This window comes from Pipistrellus hanaki, assembly GCF_964339955.1.
Source record: "Pipistrellus hanaki genome assembly, chromosome: 16".
NCBI classification, from domain to species: Eukaryota; Metazoa; Chordata; class Mammalia; order Chiroptera; family Vespertilionidae; genus Pipistrellus; species Pipistrellus hanaki.
This window is the reverse complement of record NC_140518.1, coordinates 47,396,886-47,410,395: the sequence shown is the minus strand read 5'-3', so window position 1 is coordinate 47,410,395 and position 13,510 is coordinate 47,396,886. Positions and strand designations below refer to the sequence as shown.

The following is a 13,510-nucleotide window of genomic DNA, read 5'->3' as shown; positions in this document are numbered from 1 at the left end:
GGCCAGTGTGTGCATTTTAAGGAGAAATCCCGCCCGCAGCCCACTGGGCCGCTGGTCATGGCATTTCTCCGATGTGATGCCAAGGCACAGCTGGGAGTCGCACAGGTGTCCTGGCATGAGGGCCGGCATGAGGTCGTGGATCTCAGGGTCTTAGCCACCCCCCTCTAATCTCTTCTGTCCCTGACCCTGCAGGAGGAGCAGACGTGCTCAGCGAGCTGAGTCTGAGCCTCTTGTCTTCAGGCGGCATTGGTGGAAGTGGTGACTTCCGCTTTCTAGGCGCCATGCTGGGCCCCCCTCCTAGCCTGTCCCTCCCCTTCTCACAGAGCAGCTTTCTCTGGGCAGGTGTCCCGAGGTAAGAGGTGGCTTGCCACTTAAGAGTCAGATCCCCTCACTGAACAAGTTACAACTTAGTTATTGAGGGCCTGCGCCATGCGGGTTGCTCTCACCTGACAGTCTGCCTCCTGTCACTTGCCCTCGATGGGAGCTTACCCCGGGTTCTGCTGCTTTTTCATGAGCCCGTGGCTGAGGGGCTAGGTCAGGAGAGATCGCTTTCAGCATGGAGGCAGGTCCTGGAGGCTCTTCGCTCAAGTCCCTAAGGAGTCCCAGGTTCCTGAGAGGAAGGGTGAGGAGTGAGTGTGCAGGGCCCCTGGTGTGGCCACCAGACCTAGAGGCACCTACAGGGAGCTAAGTGCAGAAGCTGAGCAGGGGGCACTGTGAGAGCCCAGTGCTGGCCAGAAGTCAGCCTTGTCCTGATGTGGAAGGTGCTGGAACCATTACCTCGTGTAGGAAGACACAGCCGCAGGACATACAAGTGGTTAGAGGAGGGGAAGGTAGAGGCGAGAGACCCAGCTGGCACAGTGGCGGGCAGAAAAGAGAGAAGTGGGTGGGAGGCACTGTGGAGGAGGCACACGTGGGCTGTGGGGTGGTCATGGAGGGAGGAGGCAGGCACGAGGTCAGGTGTCCAGAGCAGGCAGGCCTTGTGCAGAAGTGGGGCAGCAGAGGTGACTTCACAAAAGGAGCAGAGCCTCTGGAATTCTGGCTGTGATGGCTCTCTGAGGACATTAGACAGGCAGCCAGGTGTGGCCCACGTTGGGAAAGAGCCTGCTGGGGGTGGGAGATGAGGTCCTGGGAAAGAATGTGGAGATGGCCCAGCTCAGACTGCAGAGACGCCAGACCTGGGAGCGGGAGGCGGCAGAGGACCCCAGGACGAGTGTGAGCCGATCCCCGGGACACGGAGGGCCGGGGCCAGGGCCCAGGGAGGCAGCACTCAGGTTGCGTGAAGGCCATGCCCCACCTCAGAGTACAGGAAGGGAAACCCAAGGAACAAGGAGTCGTGGGTTGTCTCTGACTGGTGGCTGAGCTGGAGGTCAAGTCCAAGCTCGGCTTTGCAGCTCTCCGGGCTGTCTTGTGGTCTCGTGCTTTGGTCCCTGGCCACGCCAATACCAGCCCAAACCGTCTTGGTGGTTTCGTCTTCCCATCAGCTGATTTGCTAACCTCTTGTGGGTTTGTTTCCGAGTAGCCTGTGCAGCTCAAAGAGCAGGACTACACCCTCCCTCCTGTGAGACAGCTGTGGGAGCAGAAGCAGGGCAGTGGGCTCTATGCCGTCACCACCCGGCTTCCCATCTGTGCCTTCTCTGGAGGGACCTGCCCCAGAGGCACTCCCCCCTCGCTGGCCGTGCTGTATCTCTGCTCCTCCATCTAGCTTCCGTCCCCTGCTGCCTGCACTGTTCCCACTACAGGCTTGCTCCCTGTCTTGACTGATGGCCCATCAGCTCATCGGAGGCTGAGGGGTTGTCCCAGAAGTGCTCCCTCCCCTCTTCTCTGTCACCACCTGAATTCTAATCACCTGGACACCTGCCCAAACCGCCCAGCGGGCCTCCCTGCCTCTTCTCAGCCCAAGACCCGGCTCCACCAGGACCTGGCCTCCTGCCTGCCTCGCACCTGCTGTCACCCCTTGCCTGCCTATGCCTGATGAGCCTGGCTGCAGGGCACCGGGCCTGGGCTCTTCCCGCAGTACCTCCTCCCCATCCGCTTGCCACCCTTCTCACCCTCGTGGCCCCGTTCAGCCCGTGCTCTGGGCCTCGCCCGTGCTCCCCACATGCTCACACTCTCCCTCCAGCCTGTGAGCTTCTTGAAGAGCAGCGAGTCCCCTCAGTGCCAGGCCTCGTAGGTGCTCAGGGAAGCCCACTGAGTCCACAGAGGGAGGTCCCAACAGCCATTCCCAGGGAAACATGTTGGTTCCCACAGCCTCGCTGTTCCTCTGCTCTCGGGTCTCATTCATCCTCTGGCTGTGCATGTGCTCCTGAGGTGGCCGCCTGGCCACAGCCGCCCTGCAGGACTGACCTGAGAGGGGCCGGCAGACAGTGGTCACTGACCTGCCCTGTCCTTTGTAGGCGAAGGAGGGCGAGTTCACCCTCTCGGCTATGACGTCAGGAATCCGGCGGAACTGGATCCAGACCATCATGAAGCACGTCCATCCGACCTCTGCCCCGGACGTGACGAGGTAAAGTCTGAGGGAGCCGCTTCCCCGGGGCTGGCGCTTCCCTGGGCCCTGAGCCGCCTCTGCCCAAGGCTGGCTGGCCGGCCCTGGTTTTTCTGTCAGGTCTCCTTTGCCTCCTGTAAGTATTTCTTGCATTAGAGCCACATAAGTGTCATTTGTGCTGCTGTCAGAACTGAACTTGGGCTGGCACTGGCGCTGTGCCCCGTTGGGTGAGGGCAGCCCTGAAGGCTGCATTCATAGGCCACCACAGCATTTATTTTCCCCCTCCCTTCCTCCCTCCCTCCCTCCCTCCCTCCCTCCCTCCTTACATGTGCACATGGGGGGGGGGAGGGGGGGTGTGCAACCAGGAAAAATTCTCTGAAAATCTTGGTGCCAGAGCCTCGGTTGGAAACTCTTCTCCCCATAGCACTCTGGTTCATATGTCTCCTGATTCTCCGTGTGCCTTCCTCCTCCAATCCCGAAGGTCAGAAACTTGCTGGTTTTCATTTTAAAAGAAAGAGGACATGGTTCCAATATGTGGAGCTGGTCCTGTGATGCCCCAGACTCTGCTGCCCTCGCCTTGGGGCTTCAGAGCCTCCGCCTGCTCTGAGACCCTGTCACTTCTCAGGCACGGGTTTGAATGACTCCTGAAGGGTATTTCTTGCATCAGAGGTCCCATTCTGGTGACCCTGGTGCCTGCATTGTGTCCCCTGGTGGCCAGGCCAAGTCTTTTTTCAATGATACTGGACCTCTTTGAACCAGAAGGAAAGGAACCCAAAGTAACTTTTCTTTAGTTCTTTCCCCTATTTGTTGGCATTATTTGTTCACTTATTTATTAAACAAACAGGATAATCTGTTGTTCCTGAGCGGGTAAGGCCAGGAGACGGTGAGTGGGACAGGCTGTCCGTGTCCTGTGAACGAGTACATCCTGTGTGCAGACCTGCAGGAGGCACTCCGCCCTCATGGCTGCGCACATGGCAGCTCAGCAGCCGCCTCCAGCTCTCTCCCGCCGAGGGGCAGAGGCCAACACTGACCCCTCGAGGGTGCCCCAAGCAAAGCCAGAGAGGCGCCTGGACTCCTCTACGAGGCTGCTGCGTGGCCTCCAAGCGCCAGTGCCCCAGGTCAGGGCCTCTCGCAGCCATGGGCACTCACCTGCTCGCCCTGCCCCAGCGGCCCTGGTGCTCACCTGGGGCCTGGCCTTATGCCTCCACCTGAGGTCTGGCTGGGGCTGTCGGGTGCAATCGCAGGCAGGGCCTGGTGGCTCAGTTGGGTGGAGCGTTGTGCCATGCACCAAAAGGGTGCAGGTTTGGTTCCCGGTTCGGGCACATGCCTAGGTTGCTATTCAGTCCCCTTCAGGGTGTGTACGGAGGCAACAGATGGACGTTTCTCTCTCACATCAATGTTCCTCGCCCCTCCTCTCTAAAAGACGTATCCTCGGGTGAGGATTTAAAAAGTGCATCTCCCAGGCTGGCACTGGCCCTGTCACTGCGTGTTTCTCCCACGCCGGCTCGGCGTCCTACAGGTCTGGGTACCCAGGGACCAAGATTTCGTTTCTGGAGTAAGGCTGGCGTGGCTGGCGTTCTGGCTAGGGTTTACTTTCCAACGAGTGGAGTACTTAATTTTCAGCCTTTGTGCTTATTTGGTGTGCTTTTATATTTTGAGGAAAATAAGGGCTTTTAGTGCTACCAGGCAAAGTCCCAAGGAAGTATTAGAAACAGATACCAACGTCAGAGGTGGTGGGGGAGCGCCTGTGTCTGGAGGAGTTGTGGGGCTTCCTGCCTGGGGTCTTGAGGGGCCCCAGGACGGGGTTCCTCTGTTGGGGAGTTGGCGGTCCTGGCGTGGCTGCTGCTTCCGGTTCTCTACGTCGCCCTGGGGCCCTGACGCCTGCTCCTCTCGGCTCAGGGCGTCAGAAGGGCTGTGCTGAGAACATCCGCTCCGAGGCGCTTTGGGCTGAACGGGAAGCTGGCAGGCCGCTTGGAAGCACTTTGGTTTCCTAGTTAGCTGCCGGGACAGGTGGCCAGGCATGGTGGTGACTCCATTCTCTTTTCCTGGGGCCTCTTTCACTGGTCCTTGTCTTCGGCCCCATTTAAGCTCAGGTGCTCTCTAGAACCCCGCTGTCCCTCGCAGGCCCAGGTGGCTTCCCATGTGCTTTTTGCTCCCTGGCCCTGTCCAGGCTGCAAATCTCAGGGGCTTATCCGAAAAGCCTGGAAATCCGGCCTCAACCTGCTGTGACTGATACCGCACCCTGCCCCAGGAGGTTCATTCCTCTTCAGGGATCTGCTTTGGGGCAAACTGGGGAAAGGCCTGGGCTCACTGCTGGGCATGCAGAAGTGCCCTTGAGTGGGCCACTGCCTGGGTGGGGAGTTGGTGCCACCTGGGACATCTATCTGGTTTGTCCCCAGCTCCTTTCGGGCCTGTCACTCTGGCTCATCTGTCATATCAGCCACAGGAGTTTCCTGAAGCACAGACCTGACCATGTTGCTTCCCTGCTTATTGAAAACTCTTGATCCCTTCAAGGGACACGGCTGGTCTCCTTCCTCTGTCCCCACTGCCCAGTGCATGCGTGCCACGGAAGGGTTTGGACAGTGGCTGTGCCTGGTGCAGCGGGACGGGGCTCAAAGCCTGGGCTCTCAGCAGGCCAGTGCTCTGTGCTTCGTCATCCCAGATGCTCCCCCAGCATCTTCTCAGTTGGGGGCCCTCAAAGTACCCTCCTGCTGGAAATCTCTGGGCTGCTGTGGCTGCTGCTCTCCCGTCTCCACTCAGAACTCAGTTTGGGTTTCCTGCAGGAAATGATGACTGTGTGCTTTCTGCAGCAGAGGTGGAAAGAGTGTGTGGGGAGCAGGGAGCGGGCCTCTGCTGGGAGCCACCCCTGACAGGCTGTTTGCCCCCTGCCCAGCTCCTTGCCGGAGGAGAGAAACCGCATCAGCTCCTCCTTCGAGACCTGCCCAAGGCCAAGTGAGAAGCTGGAGGTGGAGCCCAGGGAGCCAGACCCTGAGCAGAAGAGGAGCCGAGCTCGCGAGCGCAGGCGGGAGGGGCGCTCCAAGACCTTCGACTGGGCTGAGTTCCGCCCCCTGCAGCAGGCCCTGGCTCAGGAGCGGGCAGAGCTGCCCAGCAGCCTGCCCGAGGCCGGGCCAGGGGAGCTGGAGCGGGAGCGGGCACGCAGGCGGGAAGAGCGCCGGAAGCGCTTCGGGATGTTTGACACAGTGGACGGGCCAGCCGCTGATGACACGTCCTTGCGGATGGAGGTGGATCGGAGCCCAGGGCTACCTGTGACCCCCGACCTCAAGACACAGAATGTCCATGTGGAGATCGAGCAGCGGTGGCATCAGGTGGAGACCACCCCTCTCCGGGAAGAAAAGCAGGTGCCCATTGCCCCTCTGCACCTGTCCTCTGAGGACAGAAGTGACCGGCTCTCTACTCATGAACTGACCTCTCTGCTGGAGAAGGAGGTAATGATCAGGCGGCCGCAGGTGGGCGGGTTCCATGCAGCGCCCCTTCCTGAGCACCATCCCCTGTGCCCGGCAGCAGCCTGAGTGGTTCAGCTGCATGATCGAGGGAGATGTGGTCTCCCCTCCAGGGCTTGCCAACCGTTGAGGAAGATAGACCCATGGCTGGACAAGTTCCTAGAATCCAGTGTAGTCGCCGAGAAGTACAGGAGTGCCAGCTCATGCAGGGTGGCACGGGCGGTGCAGGGACCAGACCTTTCTAAGACAGAGTAGTTTGCCATGTGGCAGGGGCACTGCCATTGGAGTCAGGGTGGCCAGAGAAGAGGCTGTAGGGTTTCAGGGCCCTGTTTCCAGCATGAACTAGAGCTCTTTGGGGGAGAGGAACACAAGCAGAGTTAGGTTTGATCTGACCCTGGGGGGAGCAGGCCAAAGCTGGAGGCAGAGTAGAGTCCCACTGCTGCCCAGCAGCCTGGTGACCGCCAGGGACCTGAGGAGGTGCAGGCCACTGTGGGAGGCAGTGGGTGCCCCGGTGAGCCAGGCACTCACTTGGCAAAGACTGCGCTGTGGAGACTTTGCAGAGCCGGTCCCTCTGGGCACCCAGACCAGGATGAGTGCCGGCCATGCTGAGAAAACGGAAAGGACGGGCGTATCTGCCTCCTGGTGCGGCCCGGAGCACATTTCCTGCTTGGTCTGTGAGGGGGCCTGGAGCAGGGGAGTGTTCTGGGGCAGTCAGGGCCGGTCTGCCGTGTTATGTGTGTGCAGTTACGGAGTGAGCAGGAGCCTTCAGTTCCAGATGCTGCAGTTCAGGGCAGAGCAGCTTATCCCTGACCTGTGGGCACGTGAAGGGCCAGGGAGGAGTCTGTGTGCCAGGTTAGCTGGTGTCGGAGATGCCCCAGGGCCTCTACTGTGTTGCTGATTGTTACCATCCTTTTGCTTTAAAATGCATGTCTTCTTGTCAACAGTTGGAGCAGAGCCAGAAGGAGGCCTCAGACCTTTTGGAGCAGAACCGGCACCTGCAGGACCAGCTGAGGGTGGCTCTGGGCCGGGAGCAGAGTGCCCGGGAGGGCTATGTGCTGCAGGTAGGGCTGAGGGGCTGCCGGCGCTCAAGATGCTCTTGGGAACGTGAGTGCGAGGGCCTGGCAGGCTAGGAATGCGCACGCCGCCCGCAGTGCCGCCCCGGCTGCGCTGCCACAGGCCCGTGGCTCCGGGCACTGGGTCATGTGTGTCCTCCTGGTATTACATTTTGGAGAATCTACCTGAAACGTCTGTGTCTAAGGTTTTTTTTCTTTGTTTTTTAATAAAATAATTTTGGTGGGTTTTCCTCTGGGCTCTCAAAGTTATCCAATATATTTGTTGTAAGTACTATATATTTGCATGTCATTTCTAATAGTTTTTACAAAAGCAGTGTTTGGACTGTTTTACAGATTGAAGAAATTGAGTGACACAGCACCAAGTGCCTCCTTAGGACCGAGTCAGTGGCAGAGCTAGCTCTGGACCCCCGACCTGTGTCTGTGCCATGCCTACAGGCAGACCTGGGCTCTTACCACTCGCCCAGTGGCCCCGTTCCTTTCTTCCTTCTGAGACTGAAGTTTCGGGGGAAACATGGCCCCCAGCCCTGAGCCAACCCACACAGCCAACCGCCAAGGGGAGAGGAGGCCCCAAGCTTGGGTTCTAAGCTGAGAGCCCACACTCAGTGTTTGGACCAGAGGTCTCTGGGCCACAGTCCTGGTCAGCAGGCAGAATCACAGACAGCAGTGGACAGTGAGCTGGTGTGTGCTCTGTCGAGAGGCCCTATTTTGGTCTGGGACACAAACGGCACCCTCCCTGTCCCTGAAGTGATGTGCTGGTGGGGAGAGATGACTGACAAATGAATCCTGGGAAATGCAAATGGGCAATGGAGTGGGCTCTCTGCCAAGGCCAAGGACCTGGCTGCAAGCTCAGCCCTGACACTGGCCAGCAGATGCCAGTGTCCCCTCCCCCGCCGCACTGGCCTCTCCTGTGCGGGCGTAGACCTTGTCCCTGAAGCCCTTCCAGCTCTCAGTGACCGAGCCAACATTTCCAGATCACCATGCCTGGCCCGCCCCAGGCCGTGGGCCTTCCTGCCTTCCTGCCTCTGTCCATGCTGCTGGGCTGCATGTTCCCTCTCCTCTCTCTCCCCTCCCTTTTCCCTCAGCTTCAGCTGTGGCCTGGGCACCCTTCTTCCCAGCCCTTTCCTCTGTAGTTATTGTTGTGCCCTGCTCAGACTCAGGCACCAGGAGCTGGTGATGGTGAGCGTTCTTTTGTGCACAGCTCACTCAGGGCATTCTGATCATTCATGCAAACCCTCCAGGTTTGGGGAGCATCTTTTTAAAGCTGGGTTGGGCCCCTATCCTACACAGATTCCCTTTACTTCATCAGGCGGTGAAGATATTAGCAGCACATTGTGCACATTGCTAACCTAAGAACCTGCCTTTGGCTCTCACTTGGATGACTGCCTGAGCCCACCCAAGCCCGTCAGTCGGCACTGGGCAGAGCTGGCTTCTGAATGCCTTCCCACAAAGTCTAATAGCGGCTGCTCTTAACCTCCCTTGTGCTTTGGGAAAGAACAAGGCCTGGGGATTGAGGTCGGAAGGAGTTTGCCTGGGATGGGCGCTGTGCTCCGCTACGCGTTCTGGGAGGAGGAGCTTGCATGGTTTGAACTTGCTGTGGAGTATAACCGATAACGGAACTGAGTGTCACATCTGTGGCTTCCCCACGGACGGAAGGGGCCACAGGCAGGTCAGGGTCTCCGGCTGGGCTGTTCTCACTTCTGTTCATGTTTATGTTTCCCCCAATTATTAGTTCTGTCTGTCCTGCATGCCTTCCTGTTTGGGGAGTTTTGTTCCATTTGTGTTGTGTTTTGTTTTGTTTTGTTTTGTGCATGCGTCAAAAACAAAATTTTGAATTCCATGAGGTGTGTTTGGTTGGTTATCATATTTTAGTCCATGGGTTTCGCTCTCCCTCGTTCTGTCTTCTTACAGGTGGAGACTCGTTCCTCCTGTCATGAGGACGAGCTCCACTTCCGAAAGGAAAGTGCTCCGTGTCGCCTGCTGCCTCCTTCCTTCTCTCCTGTCCTAGAAGGAAGGGGCCTCACCCGCAGCCTCATCCTGCTTTTCCAAGGTTTATTGTCTACAGTGTGTACCTTTCATTTTGTAAAGCAAACGGATGCCATGCTCTGCTCCCCCTCCTCCCACCCGTCTCGTCTTCAGCCCTGTTTTGCTTACCCATGTGTGCCATTATTCAGTTGTGTTTGATTTACTTCTAGAAGCCATTTAGTTAGAGTTGCTTTGATGTTGTTGTCTATGTTTTCTGTTTACCTGGCAGCAGCACTTATCAAAATAATTAAGATGATTTGTTGGATTTTTTTTAAAATGAAAAAAATTGTGCAAAGGATAAAAGGCAAACCCACCAAGGAGCTTTTCTGTGACTGACCCTGGCCAGAGGTGTGACACTCAGAACTAGGAAGCCCGAGTGTTACTAACCAGTGTTTAATCGGTTTTTTTAAGACTGAAGTGGCCACCTCCCCATCTGGTGCCTGGCAGAGGCTCCACAGAGTCCATCAAGATCTGCAAAGGGAGCTGGAGGTCCAGTGCCAGCGCCAGGGGCTGACCACGCAGCAGACCCAGGCCCTGAAGTGCAGCTACGGGGAGGCCGAGGATACAGTCCGGCTCCATGAGGCCGAGATCCGCAGCCTTCAGGCGAGGCTCAGCACCGCTGCCGCCGAGCTCACCTTCAAGGAACAGGCACTGACCCAGCTCAAGGGGGACCTGAAACTGGAGAAGGACAAGGCCCGTGAACACTTGGAGGAGTGGCAGCACAGCAAGGCCGTGCTGAGCGGTCAGCTCCAGGCCAGCGAGCAGAAGCTCAAGAGCGCAGAGGCCCTGCTGCTGGAGAAGACGCAGGAGCTGCGCGACCTGGAGACGCAGCAGGCACTGCAGAGAGACCGGCAGAAGGAGGTGCAGAGGCTGCAGGAGCGCATCGCAGACCTCAGCCAGCAGCTCAGTGCTAGCGAGCAGGCCCAGCGGCTGATGGAGGAGAAGCTGCAGAGGAACTACGAGCTGCTGCTGGAGAGCTGTGAGAAGGAAAAGCAGGCGTTGCTGCAGAACCTGAAGGAGGTAGAGGACAAGGCCAGTGCCTACGAGGACCAGCTCCAGGACCACGAGCAGCAGGTGGAGGCCCTCCAGAGGGAGAAACTCAGTGCCAGGTCTGAGGGCAGCCAGGCGGTGCGCCAGCTGGAGGAGCAGCTGCAGGCGAAGGAGGCCAGCCTCCAGACGCTGGCCCAGCACGTCCAGAGTCTCAGGGACGAGCGGGACCTGGTCAGGCAGCGGTTCCAGGAGCTGACGGAGCGCGTCGCCCTGTCTGATGGGGATGTTGCTGAGCTTCAGCAGAAGCTGCAGGGCAGGGAGGCCGACTACCAGAGCCTGGAGCATGCCTACCAGAGGGTGGCCGGCCAGCTCCAGGGCATGCATGCCCTGCTGAGACAGAGGGAGGAGGAGCTGAGGCATATCAAGGACATGCATGAGAAAGTTCTGGAAAAGAAAGATCAGGACCTCAATGAGGCTTTGGTTAAAATGGTTGCCTTGGGGAGCAGCTTAGAGGAAACAGAAATGAAGCTCCAGACAAAGGAAGAGATTTTAAGGAAATTTACCAAGGCGTCTTCAGAGGAAGTGGAGGAGCTGCAGAGCTCCCTGGGAGAAGCAGAGGATGGCTTTGCACTCTCGGACCTGCAGCTCCAAGCCTCAGGCATATCCCCAGGCTGCCCACACGTGAGGCTCGAGGATGAGGACCCGGGGGCTGCCCTTAAGGAGAAACATGGGCACAGCAGCCCCAGGAGAGAAGGGAGCATAATGCCCCCGAAGTCAGAAGTGCCTGACAAAGAGGAGCACTCACGGAACACAGCAAAACCTGAGCAGTGCGTACCCAGCATTAAAAGGCAAAGAATCCGGTTCTCCACGATCCAATGCCAGAAATACACCCACCCTGATGGATCCGAGAAGACCTGGACCAGCAGCACGTCTTCCGACACCAGTCAGGACCAGTCACCCTCCGAGGAGAGCATGTCGTCAGAGGCCACCCTCAGCTCCGTCCCTGCAACCAGCGACTCTGACACCTACCTCTCCATAATACACTCCCTGGAGACCAAGCTCTACATCACAGAAGAGAAGCTCAAAGATGTGACGGTGAAGCTGGAGAGCCAGCAGGGCCAGAGCCAGGAGGCCCTGCTCACGCTGCACCACCAGTGGGCTGGCACCGAGGCGAGGCTCCGCGAGCAGCTCCGTGCCAGCCTGCTCCAGGTGGGCGCGCTGGCCTCCCAGCTGGAGCAGGAGAAACAGGCCAGGGCGAAGATCATTGAAAATCACGTAGGGGAGCTTGGCAATTTCCAGGTAAAAAACACACAGGCCCTCGCTTGCTTAGAAAATTGCCGAGAACAGCTACAGTCTCTGCCAAGGTCTGGCCAGGAGGAAGCACTGGGGGCAGGAGCAGGCCCCCTGGCCAGCGTGGAGAGCGTGCTAGTAAGTGCCATCCAGGCTCTGCGTCACTGGCCAGCCCCTGCAGACAGCGGGGCCCAAACTCGGCTGGAGGAAGAGAGTTTCCTGGAGAGAGGGAAGGAGACTCCGCAGCAGCCGCCTCCGCAGCCGGAGCTGACCGAGCAGGAGCAGTTGAAGCTCCTTGCTGATCAAATAGCTCTGGAAGCCTCTCTGATAAACCACATAGCAGACTCTTTAAAAAACACAACGTCAGACATCTCCCACCTTCTCAACGAGGTTTCTCAGTCAGGAGAGTTGCCCCTGGAGTCTGGGAGTGCAGTCTGTCTGGGGGCCCCAGCAGACACCTGGGCTAAGAAGGTGCTGGTGGATGGTGAATTCTGGAGCCAGGTTGAGTCCCTGAGTAAGCACCTGGGAACAGTGGGGGGAGAGGCAGCCAGTGCATCAGGAGGTGGGCAGCAGAGCATCCCACCAGCCCTGGTCCCCACCCTGGCAGATGCCACGTGGGTCAGGGCAGAGCTCAGCTTTGCTGTGCAGTCAGTGAGGGAGTCGTTCCACCGTCGGTTGCAGAGCATTCGGGAGACTCTCCGGGGGACCCAAGCAGCCCTGCGGCAGCATAAGCACGCACTGGGGGAAATCCTGGGAGCCTACCGAACCCCTGACTTTGAGAGGGTGATGCAGCAGGTCGCAGAGGCCCTCCAGCTCCCAGGGGACACTGCAGAAGGTGTCCAGGCTCCCTGGGATTTGAGCCCATTGAGAGAAGAACTGAGTCATCAAGACACAGCTGGCTTCCAGGAGCCCTTGCGCTTCTCCGACCAGAGCTCTGGGGCCTTCGTTGGGATTCAGGAAGAACTCGCCCTGCAGCTTAAAGATAAGGCTCACCTCTTAGGAGAGATATCTGCCTCTTTAACTTCCCTTCCCCCTGTGGAGTCAATGAGAGATTGTCAGAAGCTTCTTCAGGTGTCCCAGAATCTCTCCTATAACACTTACTTGGGAGGCCTTGGTCAGTATTCTTCATTATTAGTTAAAGATGCAATTATTCAGGCTCAGGTGTGTTATGCAGCCTGCAAAATTCGCCTGGAGTATGAGAAAGAGCTTCAGTGCTACAAGGAGTCCTGGCCGAGCAGGGGGGGCTCCTGCCAGGAGCACGAGCAAGCTATCGGAGCCCTGAGGGAGGAGTACAAGGAACTTCTCCGGAAGCAGAAGAGTGAGTACCTGGAAGTGATTGCCATCATTCAAAGGGAAAATGCTGAGCTCAAGGCCCAGGTCGCCCAGCTAGACCAGCAGCAGAGGTATCTGGAGGAAGTGGAGAGCAAGCACAACGAGAACATGTTTGCCCTGCAAGGGCGGTACGAGGAGGAGATCCGGTGTGTGGTGGAGCAGTTGAACAGAGCGGAGAATACACTGCAAGCTGAGCACAGCCGAGTCCTGAGCCAGCTGGATGCCTCAGTCAGAGACAGGCAGGACATGGAGAGGCACCATGTGGAGCAGATGCAGACCCTGGAGGACAAGTTCCAGCTCAAGGTCAAAGAGCTACAGACCATCCATGAGGAAGAGCTAAGGACCTTGCAGGAGCACTACTCCCAGAACCTGCAGTGCCTGCAGGAGACCCTCTGCCACTATCAGGGGCAGCCGCCGGAAGCCTTACTGGCCAGGAGCCCCCCCCAGCCTTCTTCCTCCACCTGGCCAGCTGGCCAGCCCAGGGATGCTCTGCAAGTGGCCCCTGGGGAGGCTGACTCCATGATGGGGCTGAGGGAGCGCATCCAGGAGCTGGAGGCTCAGATGGACATCATGCGGGAGGAGCTGGAGCACAAGGACCTGGAGGGTGACACGGCCACGCTGCGGGAGAAGTACCAGAAAGACTTTGAGAACCTTAAGGTTTCAAAGCATCATTTAATTTGCAAAGCAGTCGAGGGGCAGGCGTTCTCCTTATTGAGAGGCAGTGTCTGGGATTCTCGGGCTGGAGCTGGAAGACAGTTCTTGGCCCTGAGTTTCTGTATAAGCAGAACTTATTCAACATTCTGTTCCTTCCTCGATTCCTTGCCATGGCATAGCCTCAGAGCAGGGCCTTGGTTAGGGTC

The 13,510-nt window shown here is 58.1% G+C and overlaps 2 protein-coding genes across 9 annotated transcripts in view; one reads left to right on the top strand and one right to left on the bottom strand.

Annotated features, from left to right (window-relative positions):
• SHMT1 (serine hydroxymethyltransferase 1) overlaps nt 1-13,510 on the bottom strand; it is a 1,020,383-nt gene that overhangs the window by 67,199 nt on the left and 939,674 nt on the right. The gene's annotated exons all lie outside the window — the stretch shown is intronic.
• Nucleotides 1-13,510, top strand: part of MPRIP (myosin phosphatase Rho interacting protein) — a 180,495-nt gene that overhangs the window by 119,166 nt on the left and 47,819 nt on the right. For 6 of the 8 annotated variants that reach the window (XM_084861483.1, XM_084861484.1, XM_084861481.1 and 3 more), the window contains 4 exons: nt 2,394-2,503; nt 5,376-5,928; nt 6,888-7,004; nt 9,450-13,307. In XM_084861483.1, the coding sequence (XP_084717609.1) occupies nt 2,394-2,503; nt 5,376-5,928; nt 6,888-7,004; nt 9,450-13,307 (4,638 nt within the window). The remainder of the gene's footprint in view (nt 1-2,393; nt 2,504-5,375; nt 5,929-6,887; nt 7,005-9,449; nt 13,308-13,510) is intronic. The other 2 variants (XM_084861485.1, XM_084861486.1) reach the window with 1 other exon arrangement.